We start from the raw sequence: 17,349 nt of genomic DNA, 5'->3' as shown, positions 1-17,349 counted from the left end.
TATTTTGGTAAAATAATTTACATTTTGCAGATTCTGCAAGGTGTATGTAAACTTTTGACTTCAACTGCATGTTCGCCCAAAAAAACCACCCCTAATTTGAACAGATTGAACTGATTGACTGATTACAAGCCAGTGAAATCTTTCTGACAATTTTAACATGCCATACTTTTAACAAGAATGGGATGATTGGGGTGGTGACAAGGTCAGAAGAGTGCTCACCACTGTCCCACAAGCCCAGGTGGTGCCACGCTCCTCAAACCCTCCAGGATCTAAGATCAATATCCAATCAAAGCGTTCAGGCCCTAAAGCAAATGTGCACTCAGGCAGCAATCCTCTCAGCTATTCACAAGTGGGACACAAATAATAAAAAAGAAAGTGAAAGAGCGCTTGTTTGGGATATTAATGTCCACCTTTTTGTCCAGACAAGCCTGCCTGGTATATTTTCAAATAAGCAAGGCTAGGAAGCAGCTGGTACCTGACACTAGACAAACTCAAGTCTTTCCTTTAGAGCTTATCTTCACACAGTCCGTCACACTGAATAGTGAGTGGTAATGGACAGGGGAGGCACCTGAAGGATGTAGAGAACCTGGTTGTGATGCGGAGATCATGGACCGGAGGATTAGATGTGTCAAAAGCTGTTCTCTCCACTGTATTTTGTAACTAGCATCTGAAATGACACTTGAAGAAAGTGTTACCACTTTAGCTTCTGAGGCGACAGTATGTCACTGACAGCTAAGCTTGCTTCAGAAAGACACTTGATCCTTAATCCTGAGACTTTCACCCATCTAGACTTGCACAAGCACCCACAATCATCTGCATGCAACTGATCTTTCGCAAAGACACGCCCTTCTTTGTTACTGTTGCTATGCCCGACAATGTACGCCACATATTCTCACACAGTGAAAAATACTTCGCGGAGCAACGAGGAAACTGACAAAGTGCCGACAGACAAGACAGAGCAGGTTACTTTAGGTAAACAAAGTCTCAGCTTTCAAATGTTGATATTTTTAAAGAAATTCAAACAAATACCATTTTGTGTCTCTTTAATGTGTCGTGACCTGAACCGTTTATCTCTTCCTCTTTACTACTAGTTATAGCATGAAATAAACATGAATGAATATCAGAAGATAACAGTGCAGATCCTGGACTTCAGGGAGCCCTACGCAAAACTGTGTTGGGTTGGGGGGGTGGGGGCGGGGGGGGCTATGTGGTATTAATGAATGAATGAAACGCATTTGTCCGTGGTTCACTCCGTCTCGAATCGCACTCACCAAAAGCTCTTGAAAAAACCTGTCTCTTCTACGACTCGGTATGCTTTCAACTAATTTTTTTATCTCAAGCAAGACATGAAGATGAATCCGGTATTAATGAATGAAACGCATTTGTCCGTGGTTCACTCTGTCTCGAATTGCACTCATGGAAAGTGCTTGAGAAACAACTGTCTCTTCTGCGTCTCGGTTACGCTTTCAAATTGTTTTTAACAACTGTCTCGGTACACTTTAAAATAGTTTTTTAGTCTCGAGACACTGTACGACTCCGGTATTAATGAATGAATGAAATGCATTTGTCCATGGTTCACTCTGTCTCGAATCATGCTCACGGAAATCTCTTGAGAGAAACCTGTCTCTTCTGCAGCTCGGTTACACTTTCAAATTGTTTTTTAGTTTTGAGCAAGACACTGTACGACTCCGGTATTATTGAATGAATGAAACGCATTTGTCCATGGTTCACTCTGTCTTGAATCACGCTCACGGAAAGCTCTTCAAATTCCAATTAAAATGTATTTGTATAGTGGTTTTCACTATACATATTGTTGCAATGCAACTTTACAGCAAATTAAAGTTTTTACAATATCTTGAGAGACACCTGTCTCTTCGGCGGCTCGGTTAGGCTTTTAAATAGTTTTTTAGTCTCGAGCAAGACACTGTACAACTCCGATATTAATGAATGAATGAAATGCATTTGTCCGTGGTTCCTTCCATCTCGAATCACGCTCACGGAAAGTGCTTCAGAAACAGTTGTCTCTTCTGCGGTTCTGTACACTTTCAATTCGTTTTTTAGTCTCAAGTGAGACATTGTACAACTCCGGTATTAATGAATGAATGAAATGCATTTGTCCGTGGTTCACTCCGCCTCAAATCGCACTCACAGAAAGTGCTTGAGAAACAGCTGTCTCTTCCGGGGCTCGGTACGCTTTCAACCCTGGAAGTTTGCAGAGGACTCCTAGTGGGCCCTGGGCCCCTTGGTTGACAATCACTACTGTATGTTAACTCTCTGATCCACTAGACTTGTATTTCAGGCACAGAAAGCAAAGTGGACATCAATCCTTTCTACACTGAACAAACTACAGCTGTACTGTAAGTGGCAGCAAAAGTTGCTACATTTACCGCATTACTGCCCTGCCGTGATAACAGGATTACACCCTGCTTTAGATCAAAACCATCTAGAAAAGCAGAAAAAAAAAAAAAAAAGCAATGCTATTTACGAACACTATGTTCTCGGAACCTGCTGTTCGCCTTCAATTTTTTCCGAAGCGCTTTAAAAGCCAACGCTTCTAAAACAATTATCTCATCTGGAAATGTACCAGCGGAAGAGTGAAAGGAAGATAACCAGGCTTGGAGCCCTGGGAGTCCCGGGGCTTTAAAATAGCATCGGCCATCAAAGACAAGGGACAACGAGACAGGGAGATGGACCGAGATTGGTTTTCTTGTGTCTTGCACGCTCTGTCTGCTTCTATTCCTCACTGGGAGAAGTAACAGAAAGAGTGAGGGACAGATAATCAAGTGGAAGCGTGCGGCGTGCTGCTGGATTCTGGGTAGAGGAAAGAGCAGAAGCTCTTTAATAGATTAGAAGCGCTCGTGTAGCGGAACCCCCACAGGGAGCCCACGGCCAACCCGCCACTCATGTCTGGGGCAGCTCCCTCCTGTCCTTTCACAGGGCCCTGAAACTCCAAGAGCGCCTCTGCCATTTGCATCGCAACCCCTAGGACTATAAACAAGCGAAGAGGCAAGAGTGAAGGAGAGAATAAAGGGAAAAAAATCCATTTGAATGGTGCGTAATGATGCAATTTAGCTTTGAAATGATGCAGGCTAGCACATTGAGTTCAAGTGTGCTGATGTGATTTACACTGAATTCATGAAATATATTCAAACGACGGAGTGTTTGGAGGGTATCAAATCATAAACTCAAGGAGACTCTGATAGAAAATCCAGCTTAAAGAGATAGTTCACCCAAAAATAAAAATTCTGTTATTAATAACTCTCATTTCGTTACAAACCTGTAAGACCTTTGTTTCATCTTCATGACACAAATTAAGATATTTTGGATGAAATCTGAGAGCTTTCTGACCCTGCATAGACAGCAATGCAAATATTCTTAAAATACTTGCTTGGTACAAAATACTTAAATGAAAGTCTAATGTTTACAGTTCCTTTTTAAATAATTGCAATGAAATACTGATGACATAACTGATGTGGTGTTACCATGGGGGAAAAAAAAACACTAACCAAACAGACAAATTTGCATTTTGGACAATTCTGGACTTATAACAAAAATAGAATCAAGGTCAAATTACTTAAAATATATAGTATTAAGATAATAAATTATGTAAATGATATAAGACATACATATAAGCTGAGAGTCAACTTAAAATAATTTGTTACCTGGCTGCCTTAAAATTTTAAGTTTAGTCAACTCAAAAAAAGTTTATTCAACTTGAAATGTAAAGTTATACTAAGTGACAACTTAGATATTTGAGTTGATTCAACTTAAAATTTTAAGGCAGCTGGGTTACTTACCCAGCTTTTAAGTTTAACAAATCCATTTGTTAAACTTACTCAACAAATTGTGTTTTTTTGATTTTACAGTGTATTTGTTATTTCTTTGACGTTTAATATAAACATACTAAATCAAATTTTTATTTATCATAACGTTATTTTAAAATAGTTTTTTGTATTATTATTTTTTTAATCAAAGCATGAGGTGGACACTTTGATTTTGTGTCCACAATCCAGAACATAAATGTGTATACAATCCAGTGTTGCCAGACATACGATAATTGTCGTATTTGTACAATAATTTTAACCTCTGTACAATGTACAATAAATAATGAAAAAAATCCCTTAATGTACGGTAATTTCAGAATTTTGTGACACTTCAAATGATGGTCATTGTAATCACAGAGCTTCTATACTCATTGATCTAGCTGTGGATCCTACATCTACCATCATGATGTGAGGAGAACATGAACATGGTGTTACGCATGTCTTATCTCATCTCACGTTACGTCTTCTCGGCCAGTCATAGTGGAGAATGACTCTTTCTCAAGTTCCTGCCGCTGTTAGATCAGTTGTTTCAAAACTGAGGTTGATAGTTTAACAAGTATAATTTGCAGCTCATGTCAAAAAGTTGTTTGTCTAAATAAATAGCTGTATTCTGTAATAATTTTCTTCCAAACATGATAATTTTGAGCTTCTGGTACAATATTTGGACATTTCCAATCTGGCAACACTGATACACTCTCAAATTTGAAATGACCCAGCTACTTTATGGCTTGGAAAACTTTTGGAAATATTTGGAAAAGCTAGTATTTTAAGTTAATAAGGTAATTTATTAATTCATATAGAGAAACAGGGCAGTGACAATGCACTCTGTACTCTGAATGACTTTCGTACACTAAGTGACAGCTAATCCAGCTGCGATTGTGTGGGATGCAGATGGCACCCTGAACACCTGTAACATTCCTCATGGGGTATATCTGTGTAAAACGGCAGAAAGAAACTCTCAGGTGATAGACACAGCTGGGACAAAATCACACAGGAGGTGAGCGTGAATAAACAAGGCAGGTGACAATTAAGCAACATCACTTGGATTTTAACGTACTGTACTAAAAAAAATCAGTGCTGCTATTCAGAACAACTGCCTGAATGTAAGAGTGATATTGCTTTAATACAAGTTCAGTAAACAAGATGTTAATATTAACTTAATATTAACTAATTTTGTATTAAAAATGGTTGTGTTTTTTTTTTTCTTCTTCTTTTCTTTTCATATACATGTGCATCTCAATAAATTAGAATGTCGTGGAAAAGAAAGTTCGTTTATTTCAGTAATTCAACTCAAACTGTGAAATTCATGTATTAAATAAATTTGATGCACACAGACTGAAGTAGTTTAAGTCTTTGGTTCTTTTAATTGTGATGATTTTGGCTCACATTTAACAAAAACCCACCAATTCACTATCTCAGCAAATTAGAATATGGTGACATGCAATCAGCTAATCAACTCAAAACACCTGCAAAGGTTTCCTGAGCCTTCAAAATGGTCTCTCAGTTTGGTTCACTAGGCTACACAATCATGGGGAAGACTGCTGACCTGACAGTTGTCCAGAAGACAATCATTGAGGGTAAGCCATAAACATTCATTACCAAAGAAGCTGGCTGTTTACAGAGTGCTGCATCCAAGCATTTTAACAGGAAGTTGAGTGTAAGGAAAAAGTGTGGAAGAAAAAGATAGAACCACAGCCTTGAGAGGCTTGTCAAGCAAAATCGATTCAAGAATTTGGGTGAACTTCACAAGGAATTGACTGAGGCTGGGGTCTAGGCATCAAGAGCCACCACACACAGACATGTCAAGGAATTTGGCTACAGTTGTCATATTCCTCTTGTTAAGCCACTCCTTAACTCTTAGCTGGGCTAAGGAGAAGAAGAAATGGACTGTTTTCCAGGTCCAGGGTCCTCTTTTCAGATGAGAGCAAGTTTTGTATTTCATTTGGAAACCAAGGTCCTAGAGTCTGGAGGAAGGGTGGAGAAGCTCATAGCCAAGTTGCTTGAAGTCCAGCGTTAAGTTGAGCCAAAATCATCACAGTTAAAAGAACCAAAGACTTCAGTCTGTGTGCATTGAATTTAATACATGAGTTTCACAATATGAGTCGAATTACTGAAATAAATGAACTTTTCCACGACATTCTAATTAATTGAGATGCACCTGTATGTGACCCTGGACCACAAAACCAGTCATAAATAGCATGGTTATATTTGTAGCAATAGCCAACAATACATTGTATGGGACAAAATGATCTATTTTTCTTTTATGCCAAAAATCATTAGGATATTAAGTAAAGATCATATTCCATGAAAATATTTTGTAAATTTCCTACCATAAATATGTCAAAACTTACTAATATGCATTGCTAAGAACTTAAATTGGACAACTTTAAAGGTGATTTTCTCAATATTTTAATTTTTTGCACCCTTTATTTTATAAAAATTAAATAAACAATAAATATAATAACTACCTTATATGGAGTGAAAGTCAAATGGAGAGAGAGTATATAAGTGAAACAGAAACACAACTTAATTATATTTTAAAATATCTTAACTAAAATTTAGCTAAATATTTGTATGCAGCCATAAAAGTGTTCAATAACTGATTTATCCATTTATTTCTTGGTCTTGTACTGGAGTTTTACTCCATCACAAACATTTCAGAGCACAGTTCAGTATTAGTCCATAATATGGCAGTCAGCATGGGATTGATCGACAGATAATGAGGCATTGTGGGATTGAAAAGCCGCTCGGCAGCAGGGAGCAGGGGTCATCCTGTGAGAGCTCTGTGAGGGAGACATTGGCGCTGGGAAATCCTAATGGCACAGACATCATGCCATTATGCTACAAATTACCTGCCGGCATTAGTGTCACCCTCAGCCCAATCATTTTCCAGCCAAGATCAATCCAAGCTGGGGTCTAGCCGGCCCTCCTCGGGGGCCTGTCCTGGCAATTAGCTATTGATTTTTTTAGCCTTTTATTTTCTGAGGCCGTCGCTCCGCCGGGCCCACGCCACTTTCTCAGAGCTGCCACATCAGGCCGGAGGCTGCGACACGACTGAGATGGCGAACGGACCTGTCAGGAGGTGAGGATATACAGGCAGAGCAGCAGGTAGTCGCCAACCTCTGCCACAGAACTGAACATCACTGATTACAGTCTGCTCAATGGGTCAGTGGTGTTGACAGACCAGCTGAGCTCCGCCACAACCCACACGCCAGCTCCTTTTATTTTAGTTGTGTTTTTGACAAAATTAGTTATTATGATGGTATTCTTACAAATCTGCATCCTTTCTGAAATCCTATTAATTTAGACACAAACAAGATGCAGTTATAGGCCAAGTTGAAATCAAGGAACTTTTAAAGAATCAAAGAAGAAAAAAGTTATCATAACAACAATAAAGGTGACTGGCGTAAATATAAAAAACAGTGCTCAAAAATAAAATAAAATAAACTTACTGTTACTGTTCATTATCAAATTGTTATATTGGTTCTTATAAATTATTAAATGAAAAGATTAAATACCATTCATCTTTCATTTAGTTAAAACAGCAAAACAACATAACTGGATTACTTTTAACTAGATTTACAGCAACAATTCAGCAAGGCCACAGTAAATTTATTGCATATGGCAGTACAGGCATTTATAATGTTACATTTTTTAGATTTTTATTTCAGTTTATATAAATGAAATACAATTTTTAAAATCTTTTTGAAAGACTTTAATCATGCTCATTTATCAGATCAAAAACACAGTCAAAAAGTAATACTGTACAAAAAGTAAAATAAAATAAAAAAATAAATTGGGGTTAATAAATGTTTTTTAAATGTTTCTGAAAGACTTTAATTATGATCATTTATCTGATCAGAAATACAGTAAAACAGTAATACTGAGAAATATTTCACAATTTAAAATGATTTTGTATCAACTAAAAATAAAATGACTGGAGTAAAAATAAAATAAAATAAAATAAAATAAAATAAAATAAAATAAAATAAAATAAAATAAAATAAAATAAAATAAAATAAAATAAAATAAAATAAAATAAAATAAAAAATAGTCTGGGGTTAATACATTTTTTTGAATGTTTTTGAAAGACTTTAATTTTTGCTTGTTCCAGCCATATAGTGGACTGTCTAATGCCAAATTTACCTGTAGTTAAATAAAATAAAATAAAATAAAATAAAATAAAATAAAATAAAATAAAATAAAATAAAATAAAATAAAATAAAATATTATTTTATTAAAATAAAATAAAATAAAATAAAACAAAATTAAATTAAATATTTTCTAGTATTTTTTTTTATTAAATAAATAAATAAATATTATTACAGCAGTAATACTATTGTAGAGTAGAATGTTAAATATTAAAAGATTTTGTAATTTTTCTTAAAACTCATGTTCTTATATTCTTGTTCTGTTGACAGTATTTGTGGCAAAATATTGAATATTAAACATGGAAATTTACACATACAAACATTAGATACAAATCTAGTCATATTCATATTCTTGCTTATATATTCTATTACATATTTGTCTTCATAATGATTATTTTATATTTATATTCATATATTTAGAAGCTAAATGATTTACTGTAGTTGTATTAAGTGCTCTACATATAATAATATTATATTAGTCTCATTAATTTCTTCTGGTACCAGAGTGCTTCTCAATATTTGAGTGTTTATATTACCTGCTAGGTTAGCTGATAAGGACACTGTTATTTCTCTTTTTATGTGTGCTATAAAGGAGAAGGACAAGTCGAAATAATTTTCCGCAGTAATTGACACAACGCCAACTATGCTGTGAACACAGCTTAACTTGTATTAAACCTGGAACACTCCTCTGAGCTTCTTAAAATCACAGGTGCAATGAAGAACCCAGGAAGCCTTTTATAGACTTCACAAATAGAAAAACCAAAGAGCAGACAAGAGGAAAGGCAACTGAGAAATGAAGATATTTTTCCCCAACAAAAATAGCCTGTAGAAATGGAGAGAGAGAGGGAGAAGAAAGAGAGAAAGAGAGCGAGTGAATAAAGGCCTGCCAGAAGTCTAGCTGTTTGCTCAGTTATCACCACGCACAGAAATGTCAGAGTGCTGCTGTGTTTCCCCCTATAGGCAACTGTCCTCCCAATTCACAACAAAATAAACATTTCGCACGACACACGCAAAAGAGTGAGGAGCGAGGTGGGGAGGAGCCTGCGGAGAAACAGAGAAAGAATGATACGTTCAAACCCTATGTTCATTACTGCCACCAACAACATTGGCCCAATTTACTTTCCTAATGCATGTTTCTGGTTTTATTGGCTCTGATTACATAGAGAGGGTTTGGAATTGAAAAACACATTTACAAACAGGTGGGGCTCTCAGACTCCAAATTGATCAAATAATGTCTGTCTAAACAAACTGTACAAGTCAAGCTCCTTTACTATTCTTGCGTGAACCAAAAGAACCTGTACCAACAATAACTGGAGTAAATATATAAGACAGTGATCTAAAATCAAATCAAATCAAATCTATCTATCTGTCTATCTATCTATGTCTATTGCAGGTCTTGTTCCAGCCATACTTGGCTGTCTAAACTAAACTAAACTAAACTAAACTAAACTAAAATAAAATAAAATAAAATAAAATAAAATAAAATAAAATAAAATAATAAAGTAAAATAAAGTGGGCTTAAATAAAGTTTTAAGATTTTCTAATCTACAGTAGCCTGTTTCCATATTTGAGCAAGTAAAAAGTATAAACTTGTCACAGTTAAGACATGCAAGTCAATTATTGGATATAAGTTTGCAACTGCATAAAATAAAATAAAATAAAATAAAATAAAATAAAATAAAATAAAATAAAATAAAATAAAATAAAATAAAATAAAATAAAATAAAATAAAATAAAATAAAATAAAATAAAATAAAAATAAAATACTCTTGTGTCAACCAAAGTAGCAGTAACACTGACTGGAGTAAATATAAAAATGATAGAAAATAATAATAATAATAATAATAATAATAATAATAATAATAATAATAATAAAGAATAAATTAAATTAAATTAAATTAAATTAAATTAAATTAAATTAAATTAAATTAAATTAAAAATAAAATGTTATATGGAAATATAGAAAATGGTAAATTAAAATAAATTGAATTAAAGTAATTAAAAAATAAAATAAAATAAAATAATAAAACACTACACTGTGTTTTTTTACAGAACATATTAAACTAAAATAAATTAAAATAAAGTAAATAAAAAATAAAAATAAAATAAAATAAAATAAAGAAAGTACAATTAAATTAAATTAAATAAAAAGATTATAATAAAATAATAAAACACTACACTGTGTTTTTTTACAGAACATATTAATCTAAAATACATTAAAATAAAGTAAATAAAAAAAAAAAATAATAAAATAAAATAATAAAATAAAATAAAATAAAATAAAATATCTATCGCTGGTCTTGTTCCAGCCATACAGTGGACTGATTCAGCTAAATTTACACTTAAAAAAAGTAAGTTAAAAAAAAAAAAAATAAATAAAATAAAGTACAATTAAATAAAAAAGAAATAAAATAAAATAATAAAACACTACACTGTAGTTTTTTTTACAGAACATACTAAATTAAAATAAAGTCAAATAAAGTAAATTAAAAAATAGAATAAATACAATACAATTTAAATATATATTAATATAATATTACGTATTAAAAATTATAATTAAATATATTTTACTTTTGTTAAATGTTTTACAATTAAATCGATAAATATATTTTTATAGCAATAATACTATTGTACAGTTGTACAGTATTTTAATCTATCATCTTCCAACCACCTGTCATATATAGACCACTGTTTATGATCCAAACATTTTCCAATAAACAAAATGAAGTCTTGCCCTACATTTTGTCCTTATTGAATGCCACTTCACTCAGCAGTTCATCTTGACTCTGCACTTTGTAACACTGCCAACAGTAAACACGTGAACACACATGCAAGTAGTCGCACAGCCTTGCAACTTGTTGAAAAGGCAGCTTGCAGAAAGCTTCACTAATCAGGCACCGTGCTGAGCTCTTTAATTTCTAACCTGTGCCAGCGGTCATGCTGATTAAAGCAGGCAGGGGGTAGGGGCAGAATATCTTAAACCCAAGACCCGAGTGGGAGGTCCGTGACTGTTGGTTCCAGTGCTGATTAATGCAGGCTTCTTTAAAAAGCTCTCAATTCCCATTTTTCATTTCCTCTCCGGACACACACTGGCATAGTCTCGTGCTTAACGGGCCTTTGAAAAGAAGCGTTAAAAAAGCAATACAGAGTCATCCTGCCTTTGCCAGACGCTCAGGAGAGTTCAACATAGCGGAGGAGGCACGCTGTGCACATCTGCACCCGTACACACACAACCCTAAAGAGGAGAGAGGAAGCCACTGGAAAAAAAACCTCCGGCCCCTGCTGCGCACACCTGCACCCACAATGCACTGCACACATGCTCCTTCAGTAGAACAGTGACAATGGCAACGCGAACAGGAACTCTGCACCTCTGAACAACTGGCCAGGACACGACGCTATACGAAAATGATGAAAGCAACTTGTTTGATTAATACGAAAGATAATGGAACTGTAGAAAGCGCTTCTTTTATTGGTGAATGGTGTGAGGCTTTTTAAATGATCAATTTTAAATTTATTCCAAGGAAAATGGTTATAATTGAGAGGCAATAGACATTAAAATGGATGTACTCTCCATAAATCATGCATCTTCTCCATTAAGGTATCTTAAAAGGTGATCGACATGCCAATGAAAATATAGCAAAGAATAAGAGCCAAAAAATAAATTATCTTTAAAGAGGCACTCAGTTCTGATGGCAGTAAAGTGCATTTCTATAAGACAGTGAAACATTTTATTATTATTATTATTATTATTAAAATCTAGTTCAAGTAATATGCTCCCAATCCTGTGATTACAACCTTTCTAAACTGATTTTAGGAAAAGTACTTTTTTCACACGACCAAAAACATGCATTATATTAGATGTTATATATTATTACAAAACTTTTATAATATTTATGAGTATTAGTATTAGTAGTACTATAGCATAGTAATTAAATACTTAAATATAATTTAATTTTACTAAATAATTATATAATTATCAAATAAAATAACTATATACATACACTTTAAAAATATATAAAGAAGGCACACACACACAAATTGAAAAAAAAAAAAAAAATAATACTTAAAAAAAAAAATTATATTGGATATATTTAAAAAGGGCTAAAGGACCTAATAAAGTTTAATAAAAATAAATAAATAAATTAAATTAATTAATTAATTAATTAATTAATTAATTAAACAATAAAAAAAAATACAAAAATAAAATATACAATAAACTACAATAACTATTACAAATGTTTGAAAAACTTTTTTTTCTGAATAAATAAATAAATAAATAAAGTAATAAAATGACTATATCTATCTATCTATCTATATATATATATATATATATATATATATATATAATGACGCACACACACAGACACACACAGACACAAGCTATATAATATATGCACACAAGTAATAAATAAATAAATAAATATTTTAAAAACATATTTTTCAGAGATAAAACAGGCTAATGGCCTAATGGCCTAACCCAATAAAAATAAACTACACATTTAAAAAAAAAATAAAATAAAATAAAATAAAATAAAATAAAATAAAATAAAATAAAATAAAATAAAAAATATTCATTAATTACAAATATTTAAAGTATTTTCCGAGTTGGGCTGAAACACCTTATGAAAATAAACTAACACCCTAAGGTAACCAGGAAGAAAATTAATAACATTTTTTAACATTTTAACATTTTTTTCTGAACACACACACACACACACACACACACAAACAAACAACAAACAAATAAATAAATAAACAAACTACAAATATTTTGAAAACATATTTCCCAGAGGACTAATGACCTAATGATGTAATATAAGTAAACTAGTTTAATAAACAAACAAACAAACAAACAAATACATAAATAAATAAATAAACAACTATTCTAAATGTTTTAAAAACATGTTTTTTTTTCTGATTTAATAATAAAAAAAAGGCTAAAAAAAAGAATGAAAATAAACTATTCAGGGGACGGGACATTTTAGAACATTTATTTTGTTTTATTACATGTATTATAATATACCTATTTTATTATATAGTATAAAACACAGTGTTTCTATATATAGACAGTCTATGGAATGGAACAGTACGTGGCCTGTGGGTGTTTATCTTCTCCCTGGTTGCATGAAGGTCTTAGTTTAATTTCATTAAGTCTTTCAGCCAAATTTCATTTCCTCTTTTGGCGATTAGATAAACCCACTTTGCTTAACTAAGTTACAGCAACTCTGGAAGCGGGTGGAAAGTTTCCCACTGTTAGGGACTCTCATCTCCCTCCGCCCTAACTCACTCCCGACTGAGCGCACATTACCATTCACGAGCTAAATGTATCCGCAAACAGGCACGCCGTTTCCGCCTACTCTACCTGCGAGGAACTGCGTGCGGCTGATCCTAGATCGGTTCATCCCATCCTTATCATTGATGTCTGAGGCTGATGTCTGTTTATTTATGTTGTAATGAAAGCAGCGCAGCCCACTCTTGATAGAGAAAAGGATTTGATATGATAACTCCCGTCCTATTATGACTTCACATGCATGTTTGAGCTATTTAATTGTTTGTCGGGTGTATTTTTGGTAAGAGTGTGGGTGATGAAGGCTGGCAAAATCCCTTCTTTTTAACTCACTGAAACCATGTTTCTTGTGTTTTGGGGTTTCCATGGTGACAGGCCACAAAAACCACACAAAAAAGTATAAGTAGAAAAGAAAAAAGCAAAGTGCTGTGATGGAATTGCTGCAGAATCATGGGAAAAATGATGGAAGGATTGAGAAATGGAAGTGCAGTACTGTGGCCTCTAAGGACGGGGTTGTGTCTCAATGAATTTCTTATTTCTGGAGGGCAGGGGACTGAAGAGAGTGTCATGCAGTTTGTAAATGGTCCAATTCTTTTTTGATTTATCAGACACATCATGAAAACAATGTAGCATTCTCTGGTGGCGAGATAAACGCCGACTGCCATTTGTGAGGGATGCTCACGATTAGCTCGGCGAAGATATCTCTGTGGCGCGCGGCGTGAACGTACACGCTCGGAGATAATGTGTTTGCTCATTAGGGATGACTTGCAAAGTGTACTACAATTTTTTATTAAATAAAACATGTCATTTTTGCTTTATAGCTTTGCTGAGAAGAAATGACAAGAGATCCTGTGCAACCCTTTGAAAAATGTTTATGTAAAACATATTTGTGAAGCATGTTCTTCAGTTGCAGTAAGATGATGAAATCTAAAAAAAAAAACCTGATTTGTTTTTCAAAAAATGCATATATTTTCCGACGAGAACTAAGTGATGTTGGCCTGTGCAAAACTCACAACATTATTCTACATGTTGTGACATTTGCTGCCAAGGTGTTCTAGATAGTTTTTAAACTGTTGCTAAGAAGTTGTAAAGTGAATTCTGATTTACTTCAATATATTTTCATTTATTTATTTATATTTTACATTATTATGTCCTGTTTGGCACGATTATATATATATATATATATATATATATATACATACACACACACTGCCATGCCATCCAAAACTTTGGGATCAGTAAGATGCTCATCCAGTCTGCATAAGAAACGCACACACACAAAAAAAAATTAGACTTACACTGTTAAAAAAGATTTATATTTTGAATAAATGCTTTTTATTAATTAAAGAATCCTGAAAAAAGGTAAAAAAAATAAAATAAAAAATTTAGCAGCACAACTGTTTCCAACATTGAACATAAAAGTAAACAAATCAGCATATCAGAATGATTTCTGAAGGATCAAGTGACACTACAGACTGGAGTAATGATGCTGAAAATTCAGCTTTACATCACAGGGACAAATTATATTTTAAAATATTTTAAAATAGAAAACTATTATTTTAAACTGTAACAATATTTCACAATATTACTTCATCTTTTTTTTTTTTTTTTTTAAATCAAGTAAATGCAGCTTGACGAGCATAAGGCATTTCTTTAAAAAACATTAAAAAAATTTACTGATCCCAAACTTTTGATACCTTTTTTTTTCCATCTTTGTTGTCACTTTTGATCAATTTACTGGATCCTTGCTTATTTAAGGTATTTATTAAAAATGTAAAATTGAATCGAATTGTAAAAATTGAATTGAATAGTAATTTACATAAACATGGCAATTTTTAAAAGAAAAAAAGAAAGAACGAACAAACAAAAGAAAGAAAGAAAAAAAAAACAACGAAAGAAAGAAAGAAAGAAAGAAAGAAAGAAAGAAAGAAAGAAAGAAAGAAAGAAAAAAGAAAGAACCAACAAACGAAACAAATGAAAGAAAGAAAGAAAGAAAGAAAGAAAGAAAGAAAGAAAGAAAGAAAGAAAAAGAAGGAAGAAAGAAAGAAAGAAAGTAAGAAAGAAAAGAAAGAAAGAAAGAAAGAAAGAAAGAAAGAAAGAAAGAAAAAGAAAGAAAAAGGACGGAAGAAAGAAAGAAGGAAGGAAGGAAAAGAAAGAAAGAAAAAGGACGGAAGGAAGGAAGAAGGAAAGAAAGAAAGACAGAAGGAAGGAAGGAAGGAAGGAAGGAAGGAAGAAAGGAAGAAAGAAAGAAAAAGGAAAAAAGAAAGAAAAAAGAAAAAAAAGACAGAAGGAAGGAAGGAAGAAAAGAAAGAAAGAAAAAGAAAGAAAGAAAGAAAGAAAGAAGAAAGAAGGAAGGAAGAAGGAAAAGAAAAGAAAGAAAAAGGACGGAAGAAAGAAAAAAAGAAAAAAGAAAGAAAGAAAAAGAAAGAAAGAAAGGAAAAAGGAAGGAAGAAAGAAAGAAAAAAAGAAAGAAAGAAAGAAAGAAAGAAAGAAAGAAAGAAAGAAAAAAGAAAGAAAAAAGAAAGAAAGAAAAAGGACGGAAGGAAGGAAGGAAGAAAGAAAAAAGAAAGAAAGCAAAAGAGATCCTTTTGTTTTCTAAATTTCAATGGTTTCATGCTAATAATGGCACAACATAGTCGACACAAACCATAATCTTCACTGCAAATTAAATTTCATTGAATCTGTTTTTCAGTTCTATCGTCTGCCAGGTGGAAATCATCAGATCACCCAAAGTAACAGCACACATCTTTCTAACAAGCCAACACAATTTAAGGTATCATCCAAGTCCGTCATCCGGTAACGGATACCAAGTCCGGTATCATCCAAGTCATCACACCAAAATAACAGAGATTCGAACCCAACTACTGAAAAACAACAAAAGTTACAATCCTTATCCTCCACAGGCTGTGTTCCATCAAACCAAACCATAATATTCTCTCCAACCACTATTATCAAAGACTTCTAGACCTTTAGCCAACTCTGATCTCCACTTTCTTTCTCCAGTAATCAGTTCCCCAGACACATCCATTTCAACCGCAAGAGCATGAGCGCCGTTAGGTCAGGGATGAGTACCTGTGGGGGAGCCCTCCAGAACCTCCCCAGAGTAACGCGGCTCCTTGAAGACCGGTCGGTTGTCGTTCTGGTCAATAACAGACACATCCAGGTCTACGGGTCCCTCTACCAACTTGCCACTTAGGTCAGTGGTGGAAACCTGGAGCTGTGAGAGAGAGAGAAAGAGAGTGATTTACACACACATGCACAAAAAGGAAAGCTGTTTCTGCCAGTAATTCACAGAGGAAGTGCATCTTGCTTTCAGTGTGAGGGAAATGGAGTTTCACTTGTGATGTGAGATGATTGACAAACAGTTTAATCTTTAAAAGGATGACAAGATTTTGCATGTATTTTCAGCTGAAGAAACAGAAATGTTCCATGTTTAAGAATAATCAGGATTATGGCACAAACTAAAATAATATCCAGAGATGTTTTACATTTTGCACCGTTCTCTCTCTCTGTTTTTTTCACCATTTGCTCACTGATATGACACAGTGGGGTATTTCTTCAATTATAGGCCCTTTTGAATGCTAAAATACACATTTTTTGAAATTACTACTTTGCATATTATCAGTATATCCAGAACAACCATGAACAAATGTCATTTGAGGTGGAAATTAAATTTGCAACATTTTAAAATAAAATACACATTTTTAAAGCTTAGCATTGCATTTAACCTAAACAGAGACCATTTTAATAATATTTCATATTTTTTTAATTTGATAAAATTTGAATTTCATTTAAAAAGATCTACAGTATAATTGTCTTGTTTCATCTCTCTCTCTCTCTCTCTCTCTCTCTCTCTCTCTCTCTTTTTGAGGTTTCTTTTGCTTATCTGGGCAGCATTTATTTATTCAAAAATCCATGAAAAATGAAAAACATTATTTCAATGTAAAATGTGGAATTCTTTATATTTTGTTCAAGATTCTTTAATAAATAAAAAAGTTAAAAAGAACAGCATTTATTTCAAATAGAAATATGTAACAATATAAACTACCATTTAAAGTTTGTGGTCAGTAAATTTTTTTTTTTTCTT

General features: G+C 33.2%; 1 protein-coding gene across 1 annotated transcript in view; it reads right to left on the bottom strand.

Moving 5' to 3' along the window:
* The window catches only part of cdh13 (cadherin 13, H-cadherin (heart)), a 394,548-nt gene that overhangs the window by 156,021 nt on the left and 221,178 nt on the right, over positions 1 to 17,349 (bottom strand). The window contains exon 6 of the mRNA XM_051135516.1: positions 16,335 to 16,479. Within this exon, the coding sequence (XP_050991473.1) occupies positions 16,335 to 16,479 (145 nt within the window). The remainder of the gene's footprint in view (positions 1 to 16,334; positions 16,480 to 17,349) is intronic.

The sequence above is a fragment of the Labeo rohita genome, chromosome 18, assembly GCF_022985175.1.
Source record: "Labeo rohita strain BAU-BD-2019 chromosome 18, IGBB_LRoh.1.0, whole genome shotgun sequence".
NCBI lineage: Eukaryota > Metazoa > Chordata > Actinopteri > Cypriniformes > Cyprinidae > Labeo > Labeo rohita.
Note: the sequence above shows the minus strand (reverse complement) of the source record. Positions and strands in the feature narration are given on the sequence as shown.